The sequence below is a fragment of the Podarcis gaigeae genome (assembly GCF_964106915.1).
Source record: "Podarcis gaigeae genome assembly, chromosome: 3".
NCBI classification, from domain to species: Eukaryota; Metazoa; Chordata; class Lepidosauria; order Squamata; family Lacertidae; genus Podarcis; species Podarcis gaigeae.
This window is the reverse complement of record NC_139680.1, coordinates 1,604,436-1,618,649: the sequence shown is the minus strand read 5'-3', so window position 1 is coordinate 1,618,649 and position 14,214 is coordinate 1,604,436. Positions and strand designations below refer to the sequence as shown.

Here is a 14,214-nt window from a genome sequence, read left to right as displayed (position 1 = left end):
TCATTTTCATAATATTCTCTCTTAGGGCATTGCATGCCGTAAATTTAATCCCAGTGGTCCACAACTGCTCCCAATCAGCAAACATAATATTATATCCTATATCTTGTGCCCATTTAATCATAGCAGATTTTACCGTTTCTTCCTCAGTGTTCCATTTCAACAGCAGATTGTACATTCTTGATAATATCTTAGCATTGGATTCTAACTATTCTGTTTCTAATTTTGATTTTTCCACCTGGAAACCAATTTTTTTATCTAAGTTGTAAACCTCTCTTATTTGAAAGTAATGTAACCAGTCTCACACCTTCTCTTTAAGCTTCTCATAACTCTTCAATTTCAGCTTGTCACCTTCCTGTTCTAATATTTCCCAGTATTTTGGCCATTTGGCCCCCATATTAAGTTTTTTCAAAGCTTTTGCTTCCATGGGTGATAACCACCTTGGGGTTTTACTCTCTAAAAAGTCATTATATCTTATCCATACATTGAACAGTGCTTTCCTGACAATATGGTTTTTGAATGCCTTATGTGCTTTAACCTTGCCGTACCACAAGTATGCATGCCACCCGAATACATTGTCATAACCTTCAAGATCTAAGATGTCTGTGTTCTCAAGAAGCAGCCATTCCTTCAAAGGCCACCTGTGAATTTCATTTTCTCTCAATTTATCTAACTTCAGCAGCGAGGTTGTTTGTTTGTTAAAGTTGCATGAAAATTTGTACACTTTTTGTATGTAACTTTGTCTAATAGAGGCACTTTTGCAAGCAGCTCCCCCCCAGCCCCCACTATAAAGCTGCTTGAATGATATTTTCACTCGTATTTGCTTTTTTGTGTGCTCTTCCCCCTAATATACAAAAGCATTTTCTGTCTGGTGAAGGGCATCCCAAAATTTGGAGAAGTGCGAAATCTGAAAGGTAGCTGTGCTTTGGTTGGTCATGCTGGCTTGATCCCTGAGACGCCTCACCAGAACACAACAAAAAAGCCTCTTCCTGAACCTGGTTTGGTCCTCCCTCCTCTGCCTCTAGCCTTGTGGGGAATGAGGATTTCCAGCTGTATCATCACCATTCTAGTTGTGCAGATAAGGTGAATGTGTTGGGGGTGGGGCAGATCTTGTGCGCTCACAGCCTCATGGAAAAAGAAAGATGGAGAGGAATGATAAAAGGGCAGAGGCAGAAGGAGGGCCAGAGAGTGAGTTTGCATAAAGAGGACTCTCCACCTCTTCAGAGACTTTGCTATGAAGGGGACGTGCGGATGGTGGGAGGAAGTGTGGTCCAGAGGAAAAAGGAGCATGGGAAGAGTCTGGCTGCTGGATCCGGCCAAACAGGGCTCCGCATGTCAGAGGTTATTGAGCTACTGCATCTGTATTGCAGGGGGTTGGTCTAGATGACCCTGGAACCCATGTCCTGCCCTACAATTCTATGATTCAACAAAACCAGATGACAGGAACTGGCCTTGATACAGCCCATCACTACTTATTTTGTTTTCTTTTCTTTTAAAAACTGTATTTTACATGCAGTTTGGCCCTATGAATGCTGAATACAAAAAGAAAAGGGAACGGAAAGGCAAAGGAATAATTAAAATTAATTTAAAAGGTGTAGTCAAAAATAGTTACAAATTGTTATTGGTTTCCACATATAAAGAGTGTTGTCCCAAATGAAAAGCTGAAAGTTTATCCATGTCAAGCACCTTTACTTTTCATTTGCGTTTTTCAGATGTTGGTCTAAAATTGGAGATGTAAAAGGAGGCCAGAACCTTTCTGTTGGTGCAGGATGTGACACCAAAGGCATCATATCTCATGAGATCTTACATGCTTTGGGACGTATCCATGAGCAGACACGGGCAGACCGAGATGATTATGTCGAGATCTGGTGGGATCACGTGCTTCCAGGTTGGTGTTCAGGCCCTTGAAATGAGTTGGGATGTGGACATTGCAGCTGCCTTGTTTCTCCTCCTGCGGATGCCAGGGGAAATGGGGGGAAGGACTTGGGAGAACAGATGGGTGACTGATCTCGCCTCTGGTGCTATGTATTATTCCTCTGCCTTATACGGAACATTTATTCAAGAGAATATGTATGCTCAGCAGTTAGAACAAGCATAGGCAAACTTGGCCCTCCCGATGTTTTTGGGACTACAGCTCCCATCATCCCTGACCACTGGTCCTGCCAGCTAGGGGTCATGGGAGTTGTAGTCCCAAAACATCAGGAGGGCCTATGCCTGAGTTAGAACAATTGAAATGGTTTATTGTCAAGAAATTTGAAGCTACTGAAATGGCTTTACAATTGTCCACCTACCTAAGTGGTATTATTATTATTATTATTATTATTATTATTATTACCCAAGATGGGTTACAACAATGTAAAAATACAATATTAAATATTTTGTAAATGCCTTTAATTTCATATATCCCTAAATATACTGTAATATTCACACATTATATGCCCACAAAACCAGGCTTTCTACTACTCAACAGACAATCCCAATTCTCTGATTATTATATATGTATGATGCACATGTTTTCAAGAACTAATTTGTTACTTTCGTGATCAATTGTTTTTTTAAAGTTTAGTCATTAGCCATAACCAATTACCAAAAATTAAATTAAAAACAAAATTGAATGGCCCTGGGATCTTCAGATGAAGAGTGGTATACAATTATTATTATTATTATTATTATTATTATTATTATTATTATTAGCAAGAAGAACAGTCTGACATTTGCAACACAATTAATCCCATTTAGCTTAATTAAAGTACATTCATGCCTTGGCTAGTGACAATTAAAAATGACAACTTTTCATTATCCTGGAATCATTATTGAAAAGTAAGTGATCCATATTTTTAATTCCTGGCTATTGGCCACCATGGGAGTTGTAGCCCACAGCAGCTGGAGGGCACCATGTTGGCTGTCCCTGTTTCAAAATATTGTTTATTTACACCTAACCTTTTTCCCTGTCAGGACTCTAGGTGGCTTACAGCAAAAAATAAGCAAATCAAGTAAATAAATAAAAATATTTAACTAACTGACCAACTGTGTCACAGATAGCTTGGTTCAGCCCCCCCCCCCCATGCCTCTACCTGAAGAGACAGACATTTAAACCTGGTTTGTATTTGAGCAAGGTGTGCAAGGAAACATACATTATAGATCAAAATGAAGGCTTGTTTTCTCCTGCTCTGGAGGGTAGGACCCAACAATGGCTTCCAGTTTCAAGGAAGGAGATTCTGACTAAATATCAGAAAGAACTTTGGTTGGATGGCCCTCTGTCCTGGATGCTTTAGCTGAGACTCCTGCATTTCTGGGGGTTGGACTAGATGACCCTCAAGGTCCCTTCCAACTCTGCTGTTTTATGATTCTATAAGAACTGGACTCAAATGTTCATGGGGGCAGGGTGAAATGTCTCGTCCCTTGACAATAGAATTGATCTTTGGGGAATCAAAATTCCCAGACCTTTTGAGCATGCCCAGTGGTGGGAGGGTCTTTCTAAATTGCCCAAGAGTTTGGTTGTTTGTGGCATTGAACATTCAGTTACGAGTGGCCCTGGACTGTTGAAGGGAGCCAAGCTTCGTAGAAGTAGAAGCTTGGCTCCCTTCAGTAGTCCAAGGCCACTTGTAACTGAATGTTCATTGCCACAAACAACCAAACTCTTGGGCAATTTACGAAGATTTGGAAAACCCCTCAACCATGTTAAAAATATAGGCTGATGTGTATTAGATTCCTGTTTATATGTTTTCCTTGTTAAAGCCATGTGCACTTTTTTAAACATTCTGGCGTGACATTTTCATGCATATTCCTCTGCAGTTGAAAAACAGGGCTTTCTCGTAAGAGGTAACAGCAGTGAGTTGATGGTTGATGAGAGATTTGAAACTGTTAACTCTAGCAACATAGTTCATGCTCTTAACTAGCACACATTAGTTGAGGTCATAATTTTTCTACACATATTTGTTCAGAGGGTGACCCCCCCAAGTCATGTTACGAGTCGAAGGTGGCAGCCATGGCCCTGATGAAATCATGGCATCCTGTTCCATAATCAAGTCAGTTGCGAGCACTTCCAGAAAGTAACTGTGTGGTGTTTATTCTGCATGCAGATCAAGAGTACAACTTTAAGAAAGCGGATGACGATGATATAACAGACTTGAATACTCCTTATGATTACGAGTCCATCATGCACTATGGTCCATCTTCATTTAGTAAAAATGAAAGCTTAAAAACAATTACTACGAAAATACCAGAATTTAATAACATTATTGGCCAACGCTTGGATTTCAGCGCTTCTGACTTGGAAAGACTCAATCAAATGTACAACTGCAGTAAGTCATGATGAGACAGTGAAGTTTGCAGAGTGAAACTGAATCCATTGCCTTTGAATAAAACTGATTAAATGGTTTTGTTAAATGTAAATGGGAAAGGCACTTCTCTTTAGTTTTTAAATATTTCTTTCTGTATTTTTACTCTCCCCTTACTCCTGCCCCAGCGAGAACTGTCACCCTTTGGGACCAGTGTGATTTTGAGTCAGCTGATATATGTGGTCTGGTTGAGAAAACCAGTGGAGATACCAACTGGATTCGTAAGAAGAGTGGCCAAGACCATACCCTCTCTGGACACTGCAAAGGTAAACTGGGGACAATCCCCTCCTTCTTTCATGGGACCAGTTCTTTGCTTCTTGATCACTGTGTTTTCTCCTCTTGACTCAGTGGAAAGTCTGTCACAACTCTTGGCTTTGCCATTTTCATGAGCTTCCGATCATCTTGGCCCAAAGTGAAGTGGAAGACATGCCAAATGAGTCTTTAATCCAGACAGCGGTTCCAGTAGTTACATTTTATACTTCTAAGAATAGTCTGAGACTAGTCAATTAAAGTGTGCAAAACTAACGTAAGGAGCATTTGCAACAGGAGCAATTGCTTCCAGTTCTGCACTTCTATGATCCTAGATTTGTTGTGTTCAGCATTCAAGTGAAAGGGCATTGAACGAGGCCACTAAAGGAGCTGGACTCCGGCAGCTTTAATGCAATGAAGTTTTTGTGGTGTTGGAGAAGGACCACATTTGTGTCAGCAGCAGAGTGTCCCATTCAACCCCCAAGTGAAAGAATTGGACTCCTTGATGCCAGATTTGCATCAATTTATTGTTTTGCATAGAATCTGTGTGCAAAAGAATAAAAGGACAGAAACCTGACTCCACCAAAGACATGCAAGGGAGAGAACCGTCTTGCAGGAGGACTCCATTCTGGGTGACCCCAGTGTTGCACTAGATGATACTGGAGAAGGGAAAACGGGGAAGCATCTGCCTCCTTCATTTGATAGAATTCACTGAACTTCAGATCTGTGGGGCTACTTCGCCTCTGGAGCCTAGCCAGTGGCTTAAGTCCTGCGAGTGGTGAGGTGGGGGGTGGGCCTTTACTCACCTGTCTCCCAGTTCGCCCCCTCACATTGCAGCCAGTAGGTCAGAATTCACCACATCAGCTCGAGGTTTGGAATAGTTCATAGAATCATAGAGTTGGAAGAGACCACAAGGGCCATCGAGTCCAACCCCCTGCCAAGCAGGAAACACCATCAGAGCACTCCTGACATATGGTTGTCAAGCCTCTGCTTAAAGACCTCCAAAGAAGGAGACTCCACCACACTCCTTGGCAGCAAATTCCACTGTCAAACAGCTCTTACTGTCAGGAAGTTCTTCCTAATGTTTAGGTGGAATCTTCTTTCTTGTAGTTTGGATCCATTGCTCCGTGTCCGCTTCTCTGGAGCAGTAGAAAACAACCTTTCTCCCTCCTCTATGTGACATCCTTTTATATATTTGAACATGGCTATCATATCACCCCTTAACTTCCTCTTCTCCAGGCTAAACATGCCCAGCTCCCTTAGCCGTTCCTCATAAGGCATCGTTTCCAGGCCTTTGACCATTTTGGTTGCCCTCCTCTGGACACGTTCCAGTTTGTCAGTGTCCTTCTTGAACTGTGGTGCCCAGAACTGGACACAGTACTCCAGGTGAGGTCTGACCAGAGCAGAATACAGTGGCACTATTACAGTACTTCCCTTGATCTAGATGCTATACTCCTATTGATGCAGCCCAGAATTGCATTGGCTTTTTTAGCTGCTGCGTCACACTGTTGGCTCATGTCAAGTTTGTGGTCAACCAAGACTCCTAGATCCTTTTCACATGAACTGCTCTCAAGCCAGGTGTCACCCATCTTGTATTTGTGCCTCTCATTTTTTTTTGCCCAAGTGCAATACTTTACATTTCTCCCTGTTAAAATTCATCTTGTTTGTTTTGGCCCAGTTCTCTAATCTGTCAAGGTCGTTTTGAAGTGTGATCCTGACCTCTGGGGTGTTAGCCACCCCTCCCAGTTTGGTGTCATCTGCACATTTGATCAGGATGCCCTTGAGTCCATCATCCAAGACATTGATAAATATGTTGAATAAGACCAGGCCCAAGACAGAACCCTGTGGCACCCCACTAGTCACTCTTCTCCAGGATGAAGAGGAACCATTGATGAGCACCCTTTGGGTTTGGTCAGTCAGCCAGTTACAAATCCACTGAGTGGTAGCATAGTCAAGACCGCATTTTACCAGCTTCTTTACAAGAATATCATGGGGCACCTTGTCAAATGCCTTGCTGAAATCAAGGTAGGCTACATCTACTGCGTTCCCTTCATCTACCAGGCTTGTAATTCTGTCAAAAAACGAGATCAGGTTAGTCTGACATGACTTATTTTTCAGAAATCCATGCTGACTATTGGTGATCACAGCATTCCTTTCTAGGTGCTCACAGACTGTTTGCTTAATGATCTGCTCCAGAATCTTCCCTGGTGCAAGATTGAGGAACCATTTAGCAGGAGTGGCAGGGGGATGAGGATTCTGTAGATCCTCTACTATTCCTCAACACACACAAACACCCCGCCACCTGACCTGTTTGGTTCCCTCTGCAAGTGGGACCAGGGCCAAGTCACTGCCTCTCTGCCAGCAAAGTAGCCCTTTTCTCACATCAAACAGCCCTTGGCTGGCTTTAGGGCAACAGCCTTCATTGCATACAATTTAAGAAGAAGGAAAAAACACATAACTTGCCAATATTCATTCTATTCCGTTTGATAACTGAAGTGATTGAGGGTCTTGGAAGCCTTCGCTTGGTAAGAAGAATCTAACAGAGACCCTTAGCCCCTCGAAGAGCCATAGTACCCAGGACTCTTAGGAAAGCCAATGACTGCTCAGCCATTTTAATACCATGAAGCAAATTTTTGGAACCCAGCAAAACTAAAATTCTCAGTATTTGTAAGTTATAAAAAATTACAGACATTGTGATTCAGGTTGTACGTAGCTCATTGGGTAGAGCATGAGACTCTTAATCTCGGAGTCGCTGGTTCAAGCCCCACGTTGGGCAAATGATTCCTGTTGGACTAGATGATCCTTGTGGTCCCTTCCAGTTCTATTATTCTGTGGTTCTAAGAGGTAGCATATGCATAATCATGCTTGATACGCCTTCAGTAGCACTAGCTTCTTCTCCACAGATGCCGGCTATTTCATGTACTTTAACACCAGTTTTGGGAAGAGAGGCGAAACAGCGATTTTAGAATCCCGCATTCTGTACCCAAAGAGGAGAAACCAGTGTCTCCAGTTCTTCTTCAAAATGACAGGAAGCCTCTGGGACAGGCTTTTCATCCAGGTGGTCAAGGATGACGGCACCGGAGAAGTCCGCAGGATGGTTAAAGCCAAAACATTTCAAGGTAATATTGAAAACCAGTAAAAGATTTTTGGAGTGTTCTAAGCATACAGTGATATCTCGGGTTAAGAACTTAATTCGTTCCAGAGGTCCGTTCTTAACCTGAAACGGTTCATAACCTGAGGCGTGCTAATGGGGCCTCCTGCTGCCACTGCGCCACTGGCATGCGATTTCCATTCTTTTATTTATTTATTTTTTAAATAATTTTTATTAACCGACCAATCAAATCAAATCACATCACATAAATTCCGAATTACAAAGCTGAATTTTAAATTTTCTTGAGGGGACCCATATTTCAAGATCCGAAGGGGGATTCTGATCATCTTCTTGCTACTGCGTTAATGTCCGAATCAGTCCAAACAAAGTTCATAATTCTATCCAGTCTTATCTTGCTGTTTCCACATCTCATCTTGTTCATATATTTTCTCTTTTTTCTTTATGATCTCTTCTGATAATCTCCTTAAGCCGATAAACACCAATAATAATCCTGTGTGAATTTTCTGTTCATCCAATCCTCAAATCGAGATGGTTTCCATATATCATCACATTCATAAATAACATCGCTCTTTCCATCATTAATCACAGAACTGTCATTCTTAAGTCCCTCTGAGAAGTTTCATCCACAATATAAAAACAGCTCTATTTCTCCTCCCAGACTTAAGTCCTCCGACAGAACTTCCCAATATGGCGACGGTATCTTTAACTGCGTCATTCCAAAGCCCTTATACATTTCATGCTCTTCTTAAAGCATGCTTTGGTTAGAAAGTTTATCTCCACACAGACATAAATCCACAGCTTAAGTCCTTCAAACGACATTTCTGACTTGTGGGGGGGGGATTCTTGTTTAATCACATAGAGGGAAGAAAGGAAAGTTTTCCCCCCTCCCCCATCCAGTCCTTTTGCCATACCGAGTCTTGGTGTGTCTTCATCTGGTTAATTCTTGTTCTTCCGACTCGTCTTGTTTATCAGAGATCTCTTCAGTTAGCAGTCTTTACGCCCCCTCCTTCCTTGAAATATATGCATTCGCTTCATCCTAATCGTTTCTTTTGAAGTTCTTGCAGCTAGAGGCGCGTATCAGAGGCAGCGTCCAGGAGTGCCGATATCCACAGAAGTGCATTCTTCCTAGTGCCCCCATCCCCTCAAATTCAGGGGTGGTATAGGGCACAGCAGGCAAGGGCAGCCCCCCCCCCAATCCTGGGGGGGGTTAGGGAGGCTATTACTCCCATCACAGTCTCCAAATTACCTCGTGTGGGGACTTCCGGGTTGGCGCCTCCGGCAATGGCGGAGCCCCTCTGATCGGGAGGAGCTGGCTCCGTGGAAAGCAGGGTCTGAACCGCCACAGCGAAGGCGGAGACCCTCTGAAATCACAAGCGGGAGAAGCTTGTGAACTTGGGATTCGGCTGGCACACTCTGCGCCTCCCCTACTCGCGGGGAAACCCTGTTTTGGGGATGCGGAGCAACGTGGGGTGAGTGGCGCGGTGCTTCGAAGTGACTGCTTTTTTCACGGAGTGAATCCACATTGCTGTTGCCGGAGAGCGCTGACTTTTTCCTGTGGACAATTGGATTTTAAACAACTACCCGTGAGTAGAACGAAAAATTGGATCTTTAAATACCTTAAGTTGGCACCGAAACGCGGAAGGTCTTAAACAGGAAGTCCGCCTTCCCCTTTTGTAAATAGATTGAAGCAAAGACGTTATAAGCTAAAGTCTTTGAAAGCTTTTGGCAAAGGATTAAATTTCCATCGGTTAAAACTACAAAACCCCCCTTGGAAGCAGGAGAAGAGGGGGGAAATTTTGGACTTAGCGAGCCTGCAGGAGAGAGTGAAAAACCAAATTACCACTGTTCTGAACCTGGAAAGGGCTGACAGAAAGAGTGAAGTTTTGGGAGAGTTCATTGACTGTGAACAGGACATATTTGACAGCTAGTTAAATAAGAGAAAGATACTGTTTCCATTGTCCTCTTCTGCATTTAAAAAGGAGGAAAAGTAACTGGAAATTGAAACTATTTTTATGGCTTGAGTTGAGTTTGAAAGGATTGATACAAGTGGAGACTGTTTCCCTCTAGAGGGAGCCTTTGAAACTGTTACAAGAGTGTAACTGGGGAATCTCCAGCTGCAAGATAAGAAATTGTGAGAACCAGAGATTGACCTTGGACCATTCAAAATGTTGATAGGAGAAGCCATTGTGACGGTATTATATAAGATAAGTTATTCGCTGGAACAGCTTCATAAGAAGATGGATGACATGTCTTTTAAAATTGACAATTTGGAACAAAAAGTGACCAATTGGAGACAAGAAGTGAGCACCAACACAGAAATAATTCAGGACTTGGTACAATAATCTACTTTGGCAGGACAAATTGGGGAGGAGAAAGAGAAAGCTGTGGTTGTTGAGCCTAAAGTAATACAAGCGGGATCCTCAGTCCTACAGAAGCAAACTGAGGATTACAAGTTGAGGCCTTCTATGATTGAATCTAGAAAAAGCCAGATTTTGAGGATTGGACGGAAGAAGGAAAGTTGGAAAGATCCCTCTATGCAGGGATCAACTGACTTTTGGGACATGGACTTGGGTCTGGAGGAGATTGGAGTTCTGGGGGCCTTTGGATTTGGAGGAAATTCGAAACATGTCATGAAACATCTTATAGACCTCAGTTTCAACTATGGAAATTTGGCTGACCTGTCCAGAAGGAATAAAAGTGTTGTTAGGTTGGAGTCTTCCCGAGACCTGCTCTTTGGCATTAAAGAATATGAAGAAGATCAGCAGAAGGGACCTGGAAAAGAGTTAAGAGCCTCAGACATAAGATCTCCAGGTTGATGGACTATATGGAATTGACGGAAAGGACTGGCAAATTCCGAAACCAGGGAGAGGAGATGGTGGAAGAAGATTGGAGAATTTAAAGTTTATATATAGAAATACTGTAAAATTAATGAGTGATAGAAAATTGGTGGAAAGAAATTTTATGGTCTTAGCAGAAATGTTATAAGGAGTTAAGCATATATAAGTATTTTAGTTTTAATGGAAAATAAGGATAAAAAATATGTTAAGATATTTATAACATGACAGAAAATAGAGAAAGATGGAAAGGATTTGCTGAAACAATTAATAGAAGTGGAATACAAAAAGGGAGGTGAGAGGAAATCGAGGAAACAAGGGAATGAAAGATAGAGCTGGAAAAGCTGTGATGTATGTTTTTTAATGGTTTTTGTTTTATTTTGTTTAGGGTTAGGGTGGGTTAGGGTTTTGTTTAGCTTAGTTTAATGTGTTTAGTTTAATGTGTTTAGGTTGTGTTTTGTATTGTTTATATATTGTATTGTATTGTTCCTTTCTTTTTTGTCTTTTCTCTCTTGTCTTTCTTTTTTAAAAAAAAAAACAAATTACCTTGTGTGGGTTGAAGAGATGTTATTGTCAGCCATCTTCTGATGCGCCCCTAGTGGCCCCCGATTTCCATTCTTATCCTGGGGCAAAGTTCTTAACCTGGAGCAACCACTTCCTGGTTAGCGGAGTTTGTAACCCAAAGCGTCTATAACCTGAAGCGTCTGTAACCCAAGGTACCAGTGTACCTTGTTTTAAGACCACAGCAAGATTTTATATCATTTTGGCAGTGACTGCAATGGCCAAGGACTTTGGTGGTCATATCTTTGGAGCAGATTCTCGCTCACGAATATCTCCTGCACAGGAAAAAGATGTAGGAAATATGAGCAACATCCTTTATGAAGACTGTGCAAGTGTCTGTTTCACCAGATTTCCCAGGGTTCTAAAATGCACAGAACCCTGCATCAGATTTGGCCACAGAGGCAAGCTGCTCCTTCCTGCTGTCCTCTCATCAGTTTACTGCCTCTGTTAGTGGCACATGTGTGAATTATTCTAGGTTAATACAGCATTACTAAGACCTGGAGTCAAGCAGCAATGGGTTTCAGGAAATAAGTTATGCTTTTACAATTAATGGCAATTTTGCTATCAGCAGATACAGCAGGTTTTAGGGATAAATGATTCAGATAATTTCTGGGTCATTCCACTTCTGCATATTTTGGGGGGCTGGAGTCTCTTTTGTCCAATTTCAGCTATAATGTGCAGGTGTTTAGTTTCTGTTTTTTTAAGAAGAATTCCACATAAGACTCTGATATGAGCACCAACATGGTCATCGTTCTCATATGCCAACACAGAAGTCACAGTGTCTGTCTTTACTTCCCATAGGAGACAGCGACCATAACTGGAAAATTGCCCATGTGACTCTGAAAAATAATAAAAAATTCAGGTATCTCTTCCATGGCCTAAAAGGCAATCCCGATGACTCATCTGGAGGAATTTTCATTGATGACATCACCCTGAGTGAAACGCGGTGCCCCAGTGCTGTCTGGCTTATTCGCAACTTCTCTCATCTTCTTAGAACTGCCCCCGAAGACTATGCCATGCTCAGTCCCCGGTTTTATAGCTCTGAAGGCTATGGTTTTGGCATAACATTGTATCCCAGAGGCCAGAGTGATTCTGCTTCGGCAAACTACACAAGGATTTCTTTTCACCTGGCTAGTGGAGAAAACGATGGTGTCCTCGAGTGGCCAGCTCTGAACAGGCAGGTGACAATCAAGGTGCTAGACCAGCATACCAATATCAAGGAAAGGAGGTCCATCGAGAGGAGTTTCACAACAGATGAATCGCAGGTTCTGCCAGGTAGGTAGCTTCTGCCTGATAAGGCAAGAGGGGAGTGAGTGGTTCAATGTTTTTGCCTCCCTGAGATGCTGGAATACAAAATGCCAGAGCTTTTGCTCAAGATTACAAGCAAATGTCACAGAAGATGCTGAGAGTAAAATTCTTTATTTGTGTGCTGTTAATTCAGCAAAGGGCGAATTTGCTCTTTAACAATCCAGGGAGACAGGGAATGAAGCATAAACTGTGATTTTAAAAAAACCCGTCACAGAAACCAGTTTGTAACGGGAACAAATCTTTGGTGTAAAATGCTTCCTTTAAGGTACATTGATACCTTCAGGTAATAATGATACTATGACATTTGAAGGACATAAAGCAACTGAAAGCAATATAGCAAATCAAAGGAGGGAGCTGCTGCTGCTCCTCCCTCTTGTCCCTCTTGACATGCTCTGAGGGGGCAGTTGGAAAAGTAGCATAAGCAGCAAGGAGGAAGCCATGAGGGGCTAGCAGGGGCTGAGATTCTGCTCTTGGTGCCAGAGCTTCCCTCTGCAATGCCTCACTCATTCTTTCTTTAAAAAAATTTTATTTATAAAATTTTCAAATTTAACAATAAATAATAATAAAAACATTCCATTTGAATTATACATCCAAATCTAATCTTTCCACTTTCAGACTTCCTTCAGTCTATCTGGAAATTTTCATGTTTTCACAATTATTCACATTTCTTGCATCTATATTGTTTTGTTTTTTTAACCAAATTAATCTTAACAATTATTATAAAACAATATTTCTTTCCATTATTATCACAGAGCTTCTTGAAAACCTACAAACGTTAATTGACCTTCACATATATTCTTAATATACTCTGTAAATTTATTCCAGTTCTCGGTAAATCTCTGGTCTCGCAGGTTCCGAATTCTCCCCGTTAGCTTGTCTAATTCTGCGTATTCCATCAACTTCATTCTCCATTCTTCTTTCGTTGGGATTTCTTCCTGTTTCCATTTTTGTGCCACCAAAATTCTTGCCACTGTTACTGCATATAAAAACAACTTCTCATCCTTCTTTTTTATGTCATTTCCTAGTATTCCTAACAGAAAAGTTTCTGGTTTTTTAACAAAGGTATATTTCAACATTTTTTTCAATTCATTATAAATCATTTCCCAGAAACCTTTCATTTTTTTACATTCCCACCACATATGATAGAATGTTCCTTCTTTCTCCTGACATTTCCAACATTTATTACTCATTTTATACATCTTTTGTGATGGCCTGGGAATCCGATTCAGAGGCTGAACCGGAGGAATCCCAGCCTGCACAGGAGTCCCCGCCTCCAGGGCCGGCTGAACTGGGGCAGGGCCTTGATTCTGAAGCGCCTGCACCTGTGCCGGATCCTCAGGAACAGGCACCAGGTGAATCCACTCTGGCCCCGGAGGTGGTTGAGGACTCAGTGCCTACAGGTGAGTCTCCCCCTGGGTCCAGTAACCCTTCAGCCTCTCCTGAACTGCAGAGGCTCAGGGCAGAGAGGCGAAGGGAACTGGTTTCTCCCAGGAGTGCTCGCCTTAAGGCCAGGAGAGGCGGGTCTCCTGGGGGCCGGGACCACCCCTGGCCTCAGAGAAGATAAAGGCCAGTCAGCCCAGTCCCAGGTTGTGGGAGCAACGTCGTTAAAGAGCTGTTTCAGCCAGCATCCAGTCCTGTTCCCCCAGAGTTCCTGTCCTTGCCCGGCTTCTCGCTGTGGACCCCACTTCACCTGAGGAGGACTGTCTGCCGACCCTCAACTCAGGTCCCGGACCTCGCCCCATGGTAACCTCCCCCCTGTACCAGCACAGTTTGCTCCCGCACACCCGCACTCCCCCTTCATTTGGGTGCGTTC

General features: G+C 42.5%; 1 protein-coding gene across 4 annotated transcripts in view; it reads left to right on the top strand.

Moving 5' to 3' along the window:
- Positions 1–14,214, top strand: part of MEP1A (meprin A subunit alpha) — a 35,621-nt gene that overhangs the window by 7,337 nt on the left and 14,070 nt on the right. For all 4 annotated transcript variants that reach the window (XM_083730277.1, XM_083730276.1, XM_083730278.1 and 1 more), the window contains exons 7-11: positions 1,710–1,885; positions 4,080–4,301; positions 4,466–4,603; positions 7,490–7,705; positions 11,895–12,368. In XM_083730277.1, the coding sequence (XP_083586403.1) occupies positions 1,710–1,885; positions 4,080–4,301; positions 4,466–4,603; positions 7,490–7,705; positions 11,895–12,368 (1,226 nt within the window). The remainder of the gene's footprint in view (positions 1–1,709; positions 1,886–4,079; positions 4,302–4,465; positions 4,604–7,489; positions 7,706–11,894; positions 12,369–14,214) is intronic.